Source organism: Montipora foliosa, chromosome 8 (assembly GCF_036669935.1).
Source record: "Montipora foliosa isolate CH-2021 chromosome 8, ASM3666993v2, whole genome shotgun sequence".
Taxonomy (NCBI): Eukaryota; Metazoa; Cnidaria; class Anthozoa; order Scleractinia; family Acroporidae; genus Montipora; species Montipora foliosa.
Window position 1 is genome coordinate 45503770 of NC_090876.1, and position 19421 is coordinate 45523190.

The window sequence follows — 19421 nt, forward strand, 5'->3', positions numbered from 1 at the left end:
GAAATACTCACGTTTGATGGACCCATTGGGCAAAAGCAGCTCGAGCCATGTTAAAAGGAAGGTCATAAAATTTGTTGACTGGTTTACTCAAGCCGAGCATAGCTAATTGAGGGCAAGGGTTATGAAACCCGACAAATTCTTTGCTGTAGGTTTTTGTTCTCTTTTTTGGGCTTGACCGTGCACAAAACACAATAGTTGTTTACTCCGCACTGAGGAACTAACCAATAGAAACGTGCTGGTTACGTAATTCATGCATAGTGTATGAGCGCAAAACAAAAGATTGTGCACGGTCGTGGACTTTCCAACCTAAATCTTGGCATCTTTGTTTGCTCTTTTGATGTTTGCCGAGCTTCCAAGCCAGTCCCCTCCATTAACTATGAGCCGACTAACCAGCTTTAACAACCTCTTTGTACAGTTCTCAAATATTCCTTTTCAATTCTCTATTTTAGGTCTCTTGGATACAACAAGCAAGCAACCAAGGGAGAATGATGAGAGCCGTGGAAACGGTAGATTGCTGTTTTCTTTCTGTATCTCTACACCCCATACCTGTGAATGATTTTAGGGGCCGGTTACATGAGCTGGGCCAGCCCTGTCAGCTGGGCTGATCGGGTTTGCCAGGATTAGTTTCAGCCTGATATTTAAGCCTGGTTTCCATATGATCTGCAACGGTCTGCGATCGGTCTGCGACACGGTTGTAATGGTCGGGAAAGTAGAATTAGATTCAACTTTCCCGGCCATTACGACCGTGTCACAAGCCCCTTGCAGATCATTAAATACATGAGATGAGCCAGCCCGGTTTGGGCTAAATTTATAATACTTGTGAAAAAAGATAACAACAACAACAAGTAGAGAGACGTTTTTCTCGCTAAATCTTCTTAAAAATTCACCATTATACGATTTAAAGAAGCCTTAAAGTTTGCTATTTTATACATCCAGTGAACATTCTTCATTTAAACATAAAAAAAGAGTATTCCGTGAGCTAAAATGGAGTAAAGTGGTTAGAATTCAAATAGCTGATCCGGCTAACCTGGCTTTCCCGTTGAACGCGATTACAGGGAATAAATCTCAGCCCGGTTAGCTCGGCGGGATCCCGGCATCGTAATGCCAGGATCCCAGCTAACCGGGCTGGCTCGCTAATCATGTAATCTGAAACTTGATTTTTGGTGTTTTTCTCAGAGGAGCCGGGATCTCGGCTAAACGAGCCAGCCCACCTAACAAGGCCAACTCGGCTCGCGTAATTGGCCCCTCAAACCTCCGCAATTCAATGTTAGGCTGAATGAAATTCAAGAATCTTTTGGCGTATCCAATCTTCATTCTTAAGTCACCGCGGCCTAACATTTTTTTTTTCTCTTAGAATCCGTTTGATTTGATCGTTTGTTTGTTTTTTTCGGAAAATTAACATAAATTTGGTGTGAATTGCTTATCGCCATCGTACGCTGAGAGCCAATTAGTCGAGCGCTGAAACTCAGATTCGGTGAGATTTCAAGTTTCGACCAAGGTTCCCTTGGTCTGTCGCTGTCGCTCTTTTCTCCCACTGGTAAAATAATTTTCAATTCGTTTCGATGCTTTGTGCTCGATTTCGATCATGGCTAGTTTTAATTGTCATCTCGTAGTTACTAAAACAAGGAATGACCTACAATGAACTGCGACCTGCAATGACCTACAATGACCTACAATACCATGACCTACAATGGTCTACAATGACCTACAGTGACCTACTATGAGCTACAATGAGCTACAATGACCTACAATGAGAGCTCTACAATGATCTACAATGACATACCATGAGCTACTTAAATGACTTACGATCAAAGAGAAAGACAAAAGAGGATCAGGGTGAAAACTTTGGTGAGCGGAAGACAGCCACTGTGCGTTGTCACGCAATGCTTTTAATCCATTGCATGACATCCCAAATGACGGCAGCAATTTACGCACGTGGCCTTGGAGGCAAAAATAAACTGCAAAAAGACCCTTCGACCGTTTTCCTTTGTCTTAAAGCTAAATTGAAAATGTAAAAATATCAAGGCTTTGCTTGGCAACGATGAAATCTTAATTAGAGCAGGAAAAAATGAAGAAGAGATTATAACTAAGTTATTCTTCTCACAGTGGTTTGTTTGGTTCAGAGTGCGAGGGTTGTCCAATACACCTGAATAGATACGAGTCGTAAAAAGGCTGTGCAGTTGCTGTCGATTCGTACAAATCGTGCCTATGTGGTACGACCCGTTGTCGAATGGAGAATTGAATCTCATTAGGGGGACTTAGAATATTTCTAACACGATGTAGGCCAAGAAACCCTTCTGCAAGTTGTCGATTCGTTCGATTCGTACGAATCGTGCCCATGTGATACGACCCGTTGTCGAATGGAGAATTGAATCTCATTAGGGGGACTTAGAATATTTCTAACACGATATAGGCCAAGAAACCCTTCTGCAAGTTGTCGATTCGTTCGATTCGTACGAATCGTGCCCATGTGATACGACCCGTTGTCGAATGGAGAATTGAATCTCATTAGGGGGACTTAGAATATTTCTAACACGATGTAGGCCAAGAAACCCTTCTCCGAGTTGTCGATTCGTTCGATTCGTACGAATCGTGCCCATGTGATACGACCCGTTGTCGAATGGAGAAATGCATCTCATTAGGGGGACTTAGAATATGTCTAACAGGAGTTGTCGATTCGTTCGATTGGTACGAATCGTGCCCATCTGATACGACCTGTTGTCGAATGGAGAATTGCATCTCATTAGGTGGACTTGAATAGTTGTAACACACTGTAGCTCAAGAGTCCCTTCTCCGAGTTGTCGATTCGTTCGATTCGAACGATTCGTGCCCATGTGACACGACCCGTTGTCGAATGGAGAAATGCATCACATTAGGGGGACTTAAAATGTTTTTAACACGCTGTAGGCCAAGAAACCCTTCTCCGTGTTGTCGATGCGTTCGATTCGTACGAATCGTGCCCAATTGATACGACCCGTTGTCGAATGGAGAAGTGCTTCTCATTTGCGGGACTTTGACGCATGTTCGAGTTGTCAATTCGGTCGACTTGTATCTTGTATTAAAGAAGATTTGGACGATGTTTTTCGACGGAGGCCGTGTGAGTCCCCCCGGCGCGTGCTCACAGTTACTTTGGTGGCAAGTAATATTAACGTAACACGAGTTTGGATCTACTTCTTGATGGCTATCAAGCGCAAGGAATGCACTTCTGCCTTGGATGTTCAGGGCATTCGTTTCTTATTGCACAGTAACGCTTGATCGTCTGCCACAGAAAGAGCTGTGAAAGGGAAAGCATTTGGTAGGAAATTGTTTGCCCTTGAGAATGATAGCGCACAGCTTATTAATAATAAAGGAGCAGCATGTTTTTGCGTAAAAACTGAACCTATTCGTATAACTGAATCCAGGTCAACATTAATTGATTTAATTTATACAAATTATGTTGACAGGGTTGCCTGTTCCGGAGTCTCTCATATTGGTATCAGCGATCATAGCCTTATTTACGTTTATAGGAAATTATCTCTCGCGTCTTTTTCAACAGAGCATTCAACCATTTCATATAGAAATTTCCTAAATTTGAATCGAGAGAGTTTTCGTAACGATACCGCTCAACAAGATTGGTTCTGTAATGGTTCTGAAGATCGAAATGGTTTGTGGACTGATTGGAAAACGTAATTTTTGAATATTGTTAATATTCATACACCACTCCGATCTAGACGTGCTAGAACCAATGAAGCAGACCCTGGATCAATTCCCAATTTAAGAAAGGCATGCGGGACCGCTGATGCTGCCAAAAGGGAAGGAATTGCATCGAATCATTCACGCGATTGGGAAAAGTACAAAACGTTGCGTAATAAAATAAACATTTAAACTTCAAGACTTCTAAAGTAACTTATTTATTCTAATGCTTTTATTCAATCTAAGGGTAATCCTCGAAAAACCAGCCCAGGTTCGCGTCACTAGAGAGAGTGTAGTCATTTTCATTCCTTTAATTGAATGAACGTTAAATTGAGCATTTTTTAGGCTTCATAATCGACGGTGTTTTATTTCCCATACAAAGCGTCATAACGCGTTGAAATTGTCAACGGCTGTCTAGTGACGGGAGCTTGGGCTGCCCATGGAAAAACGTGAGGTTTTGATTGGTTCAGAGCGCAGAGTGGAATGTTTTTAACCTTTGTACTGCAAACAGGCTACAGTGCCCCTCAGAGCTGCAAATTATCTTTTTTTTAGCTCATTACAGGTCATTAGCTAATTTTAGCTTATAATGTACCTCATTGTAGGTCATAGTAGATAATTGTAGGTCATTGTAGATCGTTGTAGAACACTGTAGGCCATTGTAGGACATTGTAGCTCATTGTAGGTCATTATAGGTCATTGTAGCTCATTATAGGTCATTGTAGGTCATTGCTGGGTATTGTAGGTCTCATTGTAGATCATTGTAGATCATTGCAGGCCATTCCTTGTTTTAGTAACTACGATTGTCATCTACTTTTTGCGCGTTAGAACAGAGCAAGAGAGAAAGGAAGATAAGAAAAGCCCCTTTTCATGACTAGGGCCTATGTTGTCCTGAAAAAAACATCTCCTATGCTGCCACACACAAAAAACAAGCAAACAAACAAACGAAACGTCAACAACTTTAATCTTAACCACCCTAGCGCCTTAACCGCATATGTCTCTTTCAGATTTTGTCGACTGTTTTTCGTTGCTGCAATCAGGTCGAACGACTAGCGGAGTACACTCTATTAACCCCGACGGTAAAAGATCATTCCATGTCTACTGTGACATGTTCACCGATGGTGGAGGTTGGACCGTTTTTCAAAGAAGGAAGGATGAATCTGTAGATTTCAATAGGGGATGGGACGAGTATAAAGCCGGCTTTGGTGAACTGACGGGAGAGTTTTGGTTAGGGAACGACAAGATCCACAGGTTGACGGCGGCCAGATCCAACTCTCTACGAGTGGATATGACGACAGCGCAGGGCGTCCAAAAATTTGCGAAATATGGAGAATTCTCCATCGGCAACGAGGCAACGCAGTATAAAGTTCACGCACCATTTTTCTCGTATTCAGGAAACGTGGGACACGGATTTCTAAGTACTAACAACTGGGGGGTTTTCAACAAAAGACAGATACAACGGATTATACGCAAGTTACAACTGCGCGGCCAAGAAGAAGTCCGGTTGGTGGTTTCGTCAATGCGGCTATTCCAATTTTAACGGAGTATACATGGCAATCTTGCAATCATTTGGCACAAAAGCCATTGCCTGGCCTCGTATATACCGACATAAAGGTCAAGCCTACAACCTAAAAGGCGGTCAGCCACAAATCAGTTTTTCCTTGCTAAAAACTGAAAGTGTTCATTTAACAAAGCTTTGCTACAAATTTGGTTTAAAACGTAAGCCAGCCAGTCGACTTTTGAAACCAACGGTGATTGAGATTTTCACTTTGGCGAAGTAAAGGCCGCGGTGGCGTTGTGGTAAAAATCACGATTAACAGGGGTGTCCGTAAGAAACCTAAATGGAAATAAAAGCGGAAGTAAATGGCTTCTTTTCACGTTATTCGTTGTGCTCTTCAACGCACTGCTGGCCGCGAACGTGATCAAATCACGGCTAGTCAATTGGGTACGTTGTTAATTGGGACGCTGTTAGGTCAGTGCATCTGCTTTTTACTTTGGCAAAACATGTCTCAGGTTGAATCCGTTTTTACCTAGGTTAAATTGCTGATCCTCAGTTTACCTCGGTTGAATATACACTCAGATGAATTGAAGAAGCTTTTTTTTTTTGAAGCCTAAATTGAACTTAAAGAAAAATTTGGGTCAGGTTAGGACTAAGTTTTGGTTATTACTCGGAATACCTGAAAGGTATCCGAGTTATAATCTCGGTAGAATTTAGTTATACGGTCCAGCAAATGGACAATATAAGTTATGAGGCGGTGATTTAATTGGCTAAAAGCAATTCACCAGACCCCTTTGAGTAATACATTTGACCTCTCTTTTTGACAATGCAAGTTTCTTCAACAACAAACAAAAACAGCCGTGGTGGCGTCGATGGAGAAGATTTCTGGGAGAGAGAGGCTGGAAACAGCATTACGTTTTACAGAATTCGATGAAAATCCGAATTTATAACATACAGTGGAGCAACCAAAGCGATGGGTTCTGTGTTGGGGATTCAGAGTGACACATTTAATTTCGTACTCAAAGCTCATGTTCTACGTGATGGCAAATCCCGAAAAATCTTAAACAGACATAAAGCTGCGTTCGGTGTATTCAAGTTATTTCCTTTCCAACAACGTTTTCCAAATCAAACTAGCCCTATAGCTACAATACTCGTCACATTTGTTGGAACACCCATCCCCGTTTCCCCCTTCCTCCAATGTTGGTTTCCACAACTACGTACTGGTGGGTAAAGTCTGCTTACGAACCTAGAAGGCCCATCAGGCCGGCGATTATCTCCGGTTTCTGTAGCATGAAGCGACTAGGAGTATTTCTACTCCCCCCTGGATGGGATGCCAGTCCATCGCAGGGTTACCCCCGGCATTAAATTCGCCGGTACCATTTATACACCTGGGTCGAGAGAGGCACCGTGAGAGTAAAGTGCCCAAGAACACAACACAATGTCCCCGGCCAGGACCCGATCCCGGACCACTCGATCCGGAGCCGGGCGCACTAACCATGAGGCCACCGCGCCTCCCACACAACTACTAATAGTCGCCCGAAAAATTCTAACACAACATTAAATTGGGGGAGGGGGGATGTGGTATAAGCTACGATCTTGTAACACGATGATTCTGACCATTCGCTGTGTTCCAACTAAACATGTCTAGTATTGTAGGTATCGGAGAGGCTGAACATTTACGCACGCATGCGCTGACGGAATATTTGAAGACGAGACGAGAAAAATGTGCAGTACCTGCAGACGTGGCGCTGGAGCGTCGTACCAAACGAGTCATCCCGGGATTTCGGCTCGTGCAATCGCTTTTGGACGCAGTTGGCCCTTCGCTGCTTTCTGCTACCGACCTCGCCTCCCGGTACGGCATTGAGGGAGGGATATGTCGGCCCCTAAACCATATGAGACAAATCCCACGCCTACTCACAGTTCCAAACCGCCCTTGTCATTACAATTTAACGAAAGATTTCGATGGCTTATATATTCAAGAGAAAAGTCATTTTATCTGTCATATGGTAAGCACTGGAGTTGCAGATTACAAAGTGCACGCATGCGCCCTGCCAAAGGTAACATACATGCATGCATAAAACTTTATTTCATCTCTAATTTCAGCTACATACATAATATATACAGATACATAACTAAATAGTAAATAATATTTAAAGATATATTAATCAAAACGAAAAGCCGCTTTACAAAATCCGGCCCTGGATTAGTTTAAAACAAGAGAGTATGAAGGTAAGAGAAGTAATCCCTCATATTGGCCCTATTCCCATCGTAATCCCTCGTAAGTTATTTTTAGATCTCCTGCGAGATCCGGTATTCCCACGAGAGTTAATTGATAGCCAATTGTATGTCCCCATTTGTACCAATGTTGACAGCTGAGCGAATTCCCACCCAATGATTCGCATCGTTCGCGAAAATGGGGACATCTGATTGGCTATCAATTAACTCTCGTGGTAATACCGGATCTCGCAGGAGATCTAAAAATAACTTACGAGGGATTACGATGGGAATAGGGCCAATATGAGGGATTACTTCTCTTACCTTCATACTGTCTTGTTTAAAAGCAGTAAACTCAGTGGTACGGGAAAAATCAGGTAGCGCATTTCGCAACGTACTTAGTTAATACGTAAGAAAAAGAACTAAGACCATGACTGGTTGTTCTAGGTTTATTGAGGGACAGACTGTAAGCTCCACGAAGATCATGCATAAGAAGAGAACGGGAGAGAAAACGTATTTTTCATATATCCAGGACAAGCCTTTTCATTCTTTAACTACTTTTATACAATAATATGAGGAAATTTTGAATGCGCTTATTGCATAGAGATGTAGAGTTTGACTTAAGTGGTACGTACGAGGACAGGTAATCGCAAATATAAATCTCATTACTCTGTTATTTACATTATACCGTTTCTTCAACAAGAAATTACTAAAGGCCAGGCCGAATTTCCTATGATAAAAAGTCTAGGTTAACAGGACGCACCTTGGCTACACCTTAGTATCCGCCTAGAAATCTTCTTCTCGCTACTTTTTCCTCATTTGATGAGGACCAGTCTCCGCTTGCCTCCTTCATGCTCAATAGGAATTCTGGGTAATTCGGCCGTTCCATGACAAGGGAAGACCCCCGATTCTCATTTGGTAGATTTTCTTATGAGTGTGGAATCACCCAGTCCTACCGGCAAAATACAGCATCGATTGAAGATTTTAGCTTTCAAAACTTGCTCAAATTGTATCGGTAGGTCCTGGAATTCGTCCACAGAATGGCCAGAGAGACGACTTCACTGGTGCTGTGAACCACCGTGTTTACAACAGAGCAATTTAAGCGTTCCAGTCTGCATGAAATCATCTCTCACCTCTGTCACGAGAAGACAGTTTTAAGTGATTGTTTGAAATCGAGACAACACCGGAAACTTCATCCCATGCTCTTCTCGAATAGCGTGTAGGTTCTTTAACGTCCTACAGGGAACTAATACACATGGAAGATCTTTGTGAGACGGGGCCGGTTTATAGTCCTTATCCGAGAAGACTTGAAAGTCTAACCATTTGCAGATGTAATTACAAAGGCAGCACTATCTCCTCAGTTAAAGACCGTGAGTGTTGGTCCGGCCGGAGTCGAACTCACGACCTCCCGCATGGCAGCCCGGTGCTCAACCAACTGAGCTGAGAGGTGGTGAGAGAAAGAAAAACTTCGATGAACAAAGGAGGCTGTGCTGCTCAAAAATGTTGTATGCTTCGTTCTCAAAGAGTAGCGACTAAAATATCGATATACGCGTAGAAAATTATAAACATCGACCAGAACAGCATTCACAAAATGTTGGGAATATGTGTCCGTTATACCCTGACAACATGCTGTTCAGAAACAGTAACAATGACTGACTGTAATAGCGCTCCGAAATGTTGAATGCTTCGTTCTTAAACCGTCGCGAAATGGCCGTACACTTTCTCAAAACATATAGTGACTAAAATATCGATATACGCACAGAAAATTATAAACATCGACGACAACAGCAAGCACAAATGTTTCGAATGTGTCCTTGATACCCTGACAACATGCTGTTCAGAAACAGAAATAATGACTGACTGTAATAGCGCTCCGAAATGTTGAATGCCTCGTTCTTAAAGCGTAGCCATGGAAGTGTCAGGTGGTGAGAGAACGAAAAACTTCGATGAACAAAGGAGGCTGTGCCGCTCAAAAATGTTGTATGCTTTGTTCTCAAAGAGTAGCGACTAAAATATGGATATACGCATAGAAAACTATAAAAATCGACCAGAATAGCATTCACAAATGTTGCGAATGTGTCCTTAATCTCCTTATACCATGTTGTTCAGAAACAGCAATAATGATTGACTGTAATAGCGCTCCGAAATGTTGAATGCTTCGTTCTTAAAGCGTCGCGAAATCGCCGTACACTTCCTCAAAACATACAGTGACTAAAATATCGATATACGCATAGAAAACTATAAAAATCGACCAGAATAGCATTCACAAATGTTGCGAATGTGTCCTTAATATCCTTATACCATGTTATTCAGAAACAGCAATAATGACTGACTGTAATAGCGCTTCGAAATGTTGAATGCTTCGTTCTTAAAGCGTAGCAAAAATCGCAGCAAGCTTCCTAAAAGCATCAAAAAATGGTGAATGGTTCGTTCGTTCGTAGCGAAATTAATACCCAGACAACATGCTGTTCAGAAACAGGGATAATGATTGACTGTAATATCGCTCCGAATTGTTGAATACTTCGTTCTTAAACGTAGCGAAATTGCCGTACGCTTCCTCAAAACATCCAAGTGTAGCGAAAATCTCCGCAAGCTTCCTAAAAGCATCCCAAAAATGGTGTCACATGCTTTGGCGTTTTCAGTGCCCTCACCTTTACTGGGCCAAACTTTTTATCTAGGATTTTATCGAACAGTATCCTTTTTAATAAATGGGGCTATCGGACTTTTCCCGTAGCCATTTACTCCAATGTTGATTGGTTCCATTTTTGCGCAGTACTAAGCTCAGGCAAGGCAGCATTATGGGGTTTTGTGCTAAAACATTATACGGGAAAAGACGGCATAAAGGAAATATTTGCTGGCAAATAGGATTTTTATGCTTCTTCTTCCCATTGTGTAATAACTTTTGAAATAAACACATTTACACGCAAACCCCATGACTGTTTCGAATTCTTCAATTCCCAACGCAAAGTGTTACCATCCAGTTACTGATGAAATGATATATGAAATGGATCATATATCAACTGCGGATATGAAATCAAGTGGAGCTATCCTGAGCTATGATCCTCGCAGTTATGAACGCAATTTTTCAGGCTTCTTTACGCAATTGCAAAAATATGCCTATATCTACCGTTTAAATATACTAAAATACGTTTAACAATGCTATGTTTAAGTGGTTTTGAGCTATATTCTCGTTGGGTGCCCCTGATTTCATATATCATTTCATCATTGATTTATTCCTCACCGGAACATAATGGAACCCACAAATGACCAGCTCCCAACGTCAGTGGCTTCATAGCTCAGTGGGTTAGAGCATCGCACCGGTATCGCGAGGTCACGGGTTCAAACCCCGTTAAAGTCCTTAAATTTTCAGGCTTCTTTACGCAATTGCAAAAATTGCGGTCATAACTGTGAGGATCATAGCTTAACTTGAAAACAGTTACTGTTTATTAAAGAACGACAACTCCTATGATACTGCAACGAGAAACGGTGGCTGCTAACACGGAAACAAAAATGCTGGGCAAATTCTTTCCCAAAAACTACATCCTTAATTCACACAGAAGCAATGATATTTGCAAAATCATTACTTCCTATCTAAGAACAAAGTGACGATTATAGCAGCATTTTTAGCTGCTTTCAGCTTAACAAAGTCACCAGCACCAACACCGTATCCTAATGACTTGCGGTTCTATCTTTAATTTGGAAAGTAAGACTTAAAATTCTACTACCTTACTCTATCATGTACGAATTCTAAGAGTTACGTTGAAAAAACCACCTTCCACACCAGCACTCATTAAAACACATACGCTCAAAAAATGTACAACTGTAAAATGGTCTATTTAAGGACGGTGCCTGCTATTGTTATTGTGCATACGTTTTGCGCATCTCGAAATACTGGGGTTTCCTATCGGTGATGCTTACCAATGCAGTGATATTTGTGCTCGATTTAAAACTTTCCGAAGAGAGTAGATCTTAGTAAGTACTCTTTGTTAACTGATAGCCAATCATATGTCCCCATTTCCGCGTTTCATTGCGTGGGAACTCGTTCAGCGTTTTCTCGTTAATAATATAGCTGGGGGCCAGACGATCAAAAGGTCCGAAAAGACCGATAGACGAGACTTAACATGTCATGTATTCTACGATTGTGTAGACTAGACCGATTGATGTTATCTAAAAGTTTGCCATAGTTTGGTTAGTTTGAATTCATTTAAATATACGTATATATTCCTCCATCGATAAAAACCCAGCCCATCTTTGTTTTGTTTGTTTGTTTGTTTTCTTCACGATGAGCTACTCCCAGTATAAGCTCCCTCAAGCGATCTTGAAAAACAGACGCTCTTGGGGGTATAGTTGGGCATGACGAAACGGCACAATAAATGACGAGAAAAACCCTTTGTTTCGCTTTTATTTTTTTGTTTTTATTTCACAAATACTGAGCTTTGCAATCGCGAAGGCAAAAGCCAAATTGTATTCAACCAGGAGCCCATCTGGATCACAAGCAACAAGAGACCTTATCAACTCAGCTCCTAGCCGGCATTATAGGAGAAAGCTTCATATTTGCATGAGTAATATCGTCTCTAAAAAATCTGTAAGATATTGACGGTTAAGGAGGTCAAGATGTTACTTCATTATAGTCAACGAATAGAATGGTATGTGAAATGAATAATATATTGAACTGCAGATATGACATCAAGTGAAGCTATGATCCATGCAGTTATGAACGCAATTTTAGCAGGGAAGCCTGAAAAATTCAAGACTTCAACGTGGTTTGAACCCGCGACCTCACGGATACCGGTGCGACGCGCTATAAACAACTGAGATATGAGGCCAATGACGTTGGGAGCTGCTCATTTGTGGGTTCTAATGTTCCCGTGATGATTAAATCAACGAATGGATTGATATATGAAATAGATTATATATGTAACGTTAACTGGGAATCTGAAATCAAGTGAATGTATGATACTCGCAGTTAATTTCATATCCGAAGTTATGATATCATCGCAGTTATTTCATATCCGCAGCTCTCTCGTCCTGGTAAACTGCGCCATATTGCCTTTTGCGGCCTGATGTGAGCATGTGTGTGTTCTACAGTTGTTGAACAGAGTGTTCAAACAGCTTCAATACCATTCAACATACAGTTGAATCGATGTTGAACGAAGGTTTAAACCGATTTAAACTTCATTCAACATGCATTCAACAAGCTTTTCACATTTTCAACTTTATGCTTTCAACAATGCTGGACGACCTGTTCAAACGAACCGCACATTTGGTTCAACAAAGTGCACGTGTTGAATGCATGTTGAAGCAAATGCGACTGAGAACGTTTAAACGGGCCCCAGCCCTCATTGTTCTCCGGATTTAATTTCATTTCAAAGTCACCCCATAAATGCATGTTTGTGTTGAATGATTATGAAATGCCATTGTTTGGAAATCAAATATATACGAAAAGAAAAAATCTATGTGCATCTGAATAGCAACAAAAAACATAAAGATTTCAGCTGTGTTTGATCAATACCTTTAAAATTGTAGCCTTCGTAATGCAATCAAAAACCTCATTGAAAACAAAGACTGAAATTTAACATATTTCATGTTGGATTCCGGCTAAATGTTTGACCAGATTCCAACCAGCAATTTCCCAAAACAAATTTTCATCACATAGGCAATCTTTCTAACAACAGTGATGCCTTCTGTACTTGTACAGGCGTCTTTGAGCGCCTGTTAAAGGCTTCGATACGCAGAATATATATATGGGACAAGTTCTGAAAGTTTTAAACAGTCTCTAAAACCGATACCGTTTTAGCATCAGCATGAAGTCTGCTGCCCGGGTTTTCTGCCTTTTGGGCTTTGGTGCCTTGATAAGTTTCGCAAATGGTTAGTACATATTTATCGAAGAAGGATATAATTTGTATCGTTAAATTTACATTTTTTCTTAGTACTAGTGTAGGTTAGCAATACGCCATCTTCTCAGCGGATTTACTCGTTCGTCTTGTGTATCGCAAGTTCCAAATTCATTTCCGTATGACGCCACCAAAACAGTAAATATGATTGCCGGGTTAAAAGAGTTAATCGTGCTGCAAGTGCGGCACGCTATTTAGCTCATTTTTGCTGTACTCTGCATAACAATGACATGAAATCACCAAATTTGAGGTTTTGACCGTACCACTAGACAAACCTACAAATACGAATCTTTTGTTCTCTGTAGTTACTCTGAAACTGCTCGTGCCAACATATATTTACGATTCTTCGTCCACATCGTACGACGCGAAGGTGGTGGAATTAATAATCACGAAAACTTTGAGGTGAGGTGACGTTCTCGTCGATGGCGCCATCGTAAATCTTTAATCCCCGGTTGTTACTGATCAGTTACCTTTTCCTTCTGCTGCATCAAGAACCAGGAAAAATAAAGGTTATATAGGACAAAGTGGAAGTAAATCCTCGAAGTACTAAACCATTGACATGACTTCTTCGGATTTGCAGGTTGTATGGACAAAAGAAAAGAATGTTCCTATTGGGCTGGGAAAGGTTACTGCAAAGGAAATTATGAAAAATACATGACGGCTAATTGTTGTAAAGCATGTAGTGGAAGCAGCAGCAGCGGGTCCGAGGAATGTGGCTACAAACCGAGCGCGCGCATTGTCGGCGGTACCGAGGCGCCCCAAGGAGCATGGCCTTGGCAAGCACAGATCAGATCATCTTCTGGTTTCCCGTTCTGTGGTGGTACGTTGGTTCATCCACGATGGGTGGTCACTGCAGCGCATTGCACTAAAAGTAAATCAACCAGAAGTATTCGAGTAAGGTGAGTGATAACACATTCGTATGGCACTAGAACCTTCAGAGACTCAAAAATTTGTTTATCCCCGCAGTTTGAAGTTTTGCCATTCTAAAAAAAAATGGGTAGGTGACAAAAGATCATTGTCAGTCGACTTTCTTTTAATAATAATAATAATAATAATAATAATAATAATAATAATAATAATAATAATAATAATATACATTCTAGGGGCGCTTAAACACGGCCGGTCTCAGTGCTCTAACATAAGTATTACAGAAATAATAGAATTATAAAAATATTGTACACTAAAATAAGCTAATATCTACAATGTGAGCTAAAAGAAAGAACCTAAATTGTTAAATAAAAATGTCTTCACTGACAGTGATTCAATGTTTCTGATTGTGGCAGGCAGACCATTCCTTAGTCCATACTTATCTAAACGAAACCGAAAATTTCATGACCCAACGACGCTCACTTCTATAAAAATGAAGGAGATGATCAGTTTAAGATTTTTGAAATCTTAACCCGAAAAGAAGACAATTGTGGTACTGTTTTAAGCTTTCATTTTTTAATCACTAAGTGATAAGGGACACGCTTCTAAAGGAAAAATAACTAGAAGACCCAATATTTCTTTAATGTACGGCACTTTTCTCAAATAATCTCTTTCATATAAATTTTCAAAGATCGACATAGGCCGTGTTTTCATGAGCGGTTTTTCGGGTCGCTTAGCGAGTGCCAACCGAAAATTCTGTGAAAACAGTTCCTTTCCCAACTCGCTTATTAAAGTTAAGCGAGTCCGTAAATTTGAATAGAATTCCCATTAAATTTAACCCACCAAATCAGCTTAAGCTAGTTGGCAATTACTTTCGGCCAATGAGGAATCGCTTTCGGTTATTCAAATCGGAAATACAAAAGGCGTGCTATTTTTATTATTTATATTTTTGCATTGGTACGTGCCCTCTCCTCATTTAATCTTACCCATGAAACCCTGTATCATTTTAAAGTCGCTTCACGAAGTCTGCAAAACAAACCACTTTCAGGAATGATAAGCGAGACAACGGCCGTTGTGATGAAACACGGCCATAAAGATGTATTAAAAAAGATCAATGCTTTCTTCCGTCGTTCACCTTACAACCATAAAAGATACATTGAAAGATAAAAAGAAATATCTTCCACTGGAAAAGTGTTTGATTCCCGGAGAAGATGTTTGGGCCCGCCGACCACGAGAAATACAGCTGGTATGATTTCGGGGATAGCCTGTTCCAGGCTGCCAGATGCAGTAGTCGGGAAACGAAAACAACTGCGTTGGAAAAGCGAGAGGGGGCTTGGGTCGAGGCAAGGCGGGGCCCAAGCCCCCACTCATTTGTCGCACGCATTTTTTTCCTCTTTCCCTACTACCTGGGGGCCTGGAACAGGCTACTTGGGGGAAGCCTTTCATATACCGGACCAAAATGGCGGAGGACAAAAGAACCATTGTTATTCTGATTAAGCCTTGTTGATTAGGTATTGTTATGTTCACTTTGTTCTTTTGTTTTATGGACGTTAATTATTCCGAATCCGGTATATGAAAGACAAGCCTAACTTCGTGCAGATAGAGCCATTGCTTTCGCTCATTTTTTTCCTATTGTTTTCTACCGTTATCCTACTGACCCGGTTTTCTCAAAGCATGGTTAGCGGTAACCACCATTAAATACCATGTAGACCTATAAGATTTGATACCTCTTAACCAACGGTTAGCGCTAATCAGGCTTCGAGTAACCGGCCCCTGGTCCACGTCGTGTTTTAAGTTTCCTCATTTGAAAATAAAACCTAATATTTTGGGGCATAGTTCATTAAATTAAGGCAGTCATTAAAAAAATCAAAACAATCGTGAAATCACTCTCGCCACTCAAACTGAAAATTAAAATGTACGTGTCCAAATTCGCAGACTAGGAGCACACTACCGGACGAGCAGTGTAGGAACTGAGCAAGACTTCGAAGTGGAAAGAATAATCAATCACCATAGCTACCAAAGGCCTTACGGAATGGCGAACGACATCTCCCTATTGAAACTGTCGAGTTCCGCTCAACTGAACAAAGCTGTCAACTTAGCTTGTTTGCCCCAGCCAAGTGGAAGCTTAGCAGATGGAAAGATGTGCTGGGTAACAGGTAAAATCGGCAAAAATAAGATTAGAATTGACTCAAATTAAAAAATATCAGTGGACCGAAAGGTTCTTCGGATGATCAAGATATCAGACGAAGCGATATTTATTTGACAAAGCGAAAATAGTTTGCCAAATATCTATCCTGTGTAGAATGTCGACGGTTCTATTTTACCGAGTATTAGTTACTTAACTAAGAACTTGAAGTACAGAGTAATTTTCCATCTTCAGAACGAGGAGATTTTCAAGTAGGGGAGGGGTAATGGAGGGGTAATGTTGGTTAGCTGTTTTGAGCACTGCCAGTGTTAGCGCAGTGGTGTAACGCGAGTTTGCTCCCCAAATTTGGCGTCATATTGAGTTTGTTGGTTCTCTCAGTACTCTGCTCCTTTTTCCCGGTGTAATCCGGTTTTCCCCTCTCCTCAAAAACCAACATCTGATTCTATTTGAATTTATTTATATGTGCAACGTCCCCAGTTAGTGCTCCAGCGCTAAAGAACTTGACACTTAAATAAAGTTCATTGCATTCAGCCCTGCATTGTCAGTGACGAAAAGCGGCTCTGGTTTATTGCCACGGTGGCTATTCGGGATTTTCATTTAAGCAAGGAGGAAGGCATTGAAAATAACATTTAAAAGTGCCAGTTTCTGTATATGTGCAACAAACGATTTGTTTGGAGTTTTTCAACAATAAAAAGAGCACCAAGCATTAGAAAATGATGGTATATGGGAGCCACTCTTATTAGTGAATCTGAAGTCATAGTCGCTGGTTGAGTCTTTAAGATTCTTCACAGTACGGATAGTTAACAATAGGAAGTAACGAAGTCGGCTCACTACTGCTTATTACTTAACATCAGTGGATACTTTGTTTTCATTTGTGTCAATTTACCATCATAACATGGGAGCCCAATATCAAAGATATATGCTGTAAACTAGCAGGAGTATATGGCCGCCATGTTGGACCCAAGTACTCCTAACTTGAGCCCACTATATGGTCACGTGATACTGGTCACATTGGCGTACATGGAGGGAGGACGTACGGACGTACGGACGTACGGACGGACGGTTGCATAATGACGTCCTAGCTAAAACCAAAATTTCTAGCAAAGATGGGTTACCATATTTTCCTAACCATGGTGCTCCGCGCTTGCGCCTTCGGCACGTGGAGTTCCGCTAAGACGGCGGCGGCGTTTGCACGGGGCTTAAGCAAAGACATCGACTACGGCAACGACAGAGCCACAAAGCAAGAATATTATTGGTCAAAAAAGGGAACATAATCGTGCTGCATTTGCTGCACGTGTAGCACTCATCTCATTGCATTTATTTGCAGTACTCCACGGAACAACAACGTGAAATAATCAAATTTTAGGTTTTGACGACAACTTGATCAAGAATGAGCCATTCATTTTCTATTTTTACTTTCAATTAAACCGTTTGTACCTATCCAGTTACAAGATAGTTCGCTCGCACTGTTCAAGGTGAACAAGACGGAATAATGTGAAGTACTTGCGATAGCGCTAAGTTGAATTTTGGAGTGACCTTTTCGTTGACGTCGCCGTTGTCTTTGTTTAAACTCCCTGTCGGAGCCTCACATATGCATTGCTTCTTTTATTCCCTTGTATTTTGTACAGGATTTGGGAGATTATCTTCAGGTGGCTCTTCACCGAAGGTTCTTATGCAAGTCTTGGTTCCAGTTGTGTCCCAATCCACTTGCAAAGGCTCCTATGGATCCTCTATCCACGACTCCATGATCTGCGCAGGCTTAAAAGAAGGTGGAAAGGATTCCTGCCAGGGAGATTCCGGGGGTCCCATGGTCTGTGAAACTGGGGGAAGATTCTACCTTGAGGGCGTGGTCTCCTGGGGACATGGATGCGCTGCCCCTGGGAAATATGGAGTCTATGCCAGAGTGCGTTATTTGAAGCAATGGATTGATAGTATAATGAGTCAATATTAAAAAGAAAGAAATAAAGACAAAGAAGGCACAAAAATGTGCATGTAAAACCTTTTTTTTTTTTACGTTTAGCCTCCCTTATTAACTTCCATACTGGTTTGGTATTCTAATGAACAAAATCTCTAAGCAGAAACTTTTACAGTCGGGCTTCTGATTATTTTATTCAACCTTTGCGTGAACCCAGAAAATTCAGCTTGAGTTCACTTGAGCGGAGGGGCAGTGGTGTGAGCACTTGCCTCCCACCAATGCGGGCCGGGTTCGATTCCTAGACTCGGCATCACATGTGGGTTTTGTTTGTTGGCTCTCTACTCTGCTTCGAGTCTGAGGTTTCTTCAGTGAGAATACAATAGCTACAGTACAGTAAAATTCAGTACCTACTATAGTAATAAAAATACTCTTTTACAAGGTTACCGTGTGGGAGCGTAAACCTCATTTTCATAAAATCGATTCATTCGTTTTTTTTAAAGATCTAACTGATTCGATGGTACGTAAAGGTTGGGTAAGCTTTTCCATTGCTAAAACTTGTAGTTGGTATTTGGTTTGGGCAAATTAAGCTTCATTTCTAAATTCCTGACATTATATTTTGTTGTGCGAATTGAAAACAGGTTGTCGTTTTCTTTCGCTCACCTTTCGTTTCTGTTCAGAGCTTCTAAAGACATGCCAAAAATTGCAATACAGAGAAAAAAGCAGCTGTAAGCAAATTAAAAATAAACACACTCAGCTTTAAGTTTATATCCCTTCGATGCTTGACTTGAATAACTGCGTAGCCACCAGCTTGGTCGACCACAGCTATCATCATATGTCAAACTGATTGAAACCAGCGGAAAATGCAGAAAGATAACATTTTCCAAACCGTTTTCCACCTGAACATGAAAAGCGTTGACTGTGTAAGAACTATAGTTGACGTAGTATGGCCGTTCAGCCGCGTCGAGACACAGAAAGCGCGAAAAAAATTAAGCCTCGCTTATGTTTAGGTGAGTTAATCTGGGCTGAGCCTGCAATCCAATCGAAAACAGTACCTGGACAGCAGTCAACTTTAAAAAAAACTGCTGATTTTGGAGAGCTCTAAGCTTGAGCTTGCTTTGACAGGTGTCAATTGACATGGATGTCCAATATCAAAGATGTATGCTGTAAACTAGCATGATACTGGTCACAATGGCATACATGGACGGGTGGACGTACGTA

The 19421-nt window shown here is 41.2% G+C and overlaps 1 protein-coding gene across 1 annotated transcript in view; it reads left to right on the forward strand.

The window, feature by feature from the left end:
- Positions 1-18968, forward strand: part of LOC137968877 (transmembrane protease serine 9-like) — a 40141-nt gene extending 21173 nt beyond the window's left edge. The window contains exons 8-11 of the mRNA XM_068815348.1: positions 450-506; positions 13856-14174; positions 16078-16298; positions 17917-18968. Of these exons, the coding sequence (XP_068671449.1) occupies positions 450-506; positions 13856-14174; positions 16078-16298; positions 17917-18239 (920 nt within the window). The 3' untranslated portion in view covers positions 18240-18968. The remainder of the gene's footprint in view (positions 1-449; positions 507-13855; positions 14175-16077; positions 16299-17916) is intronic.
- Positions 18969-19421: the final 453 nt, after the last annotated feature.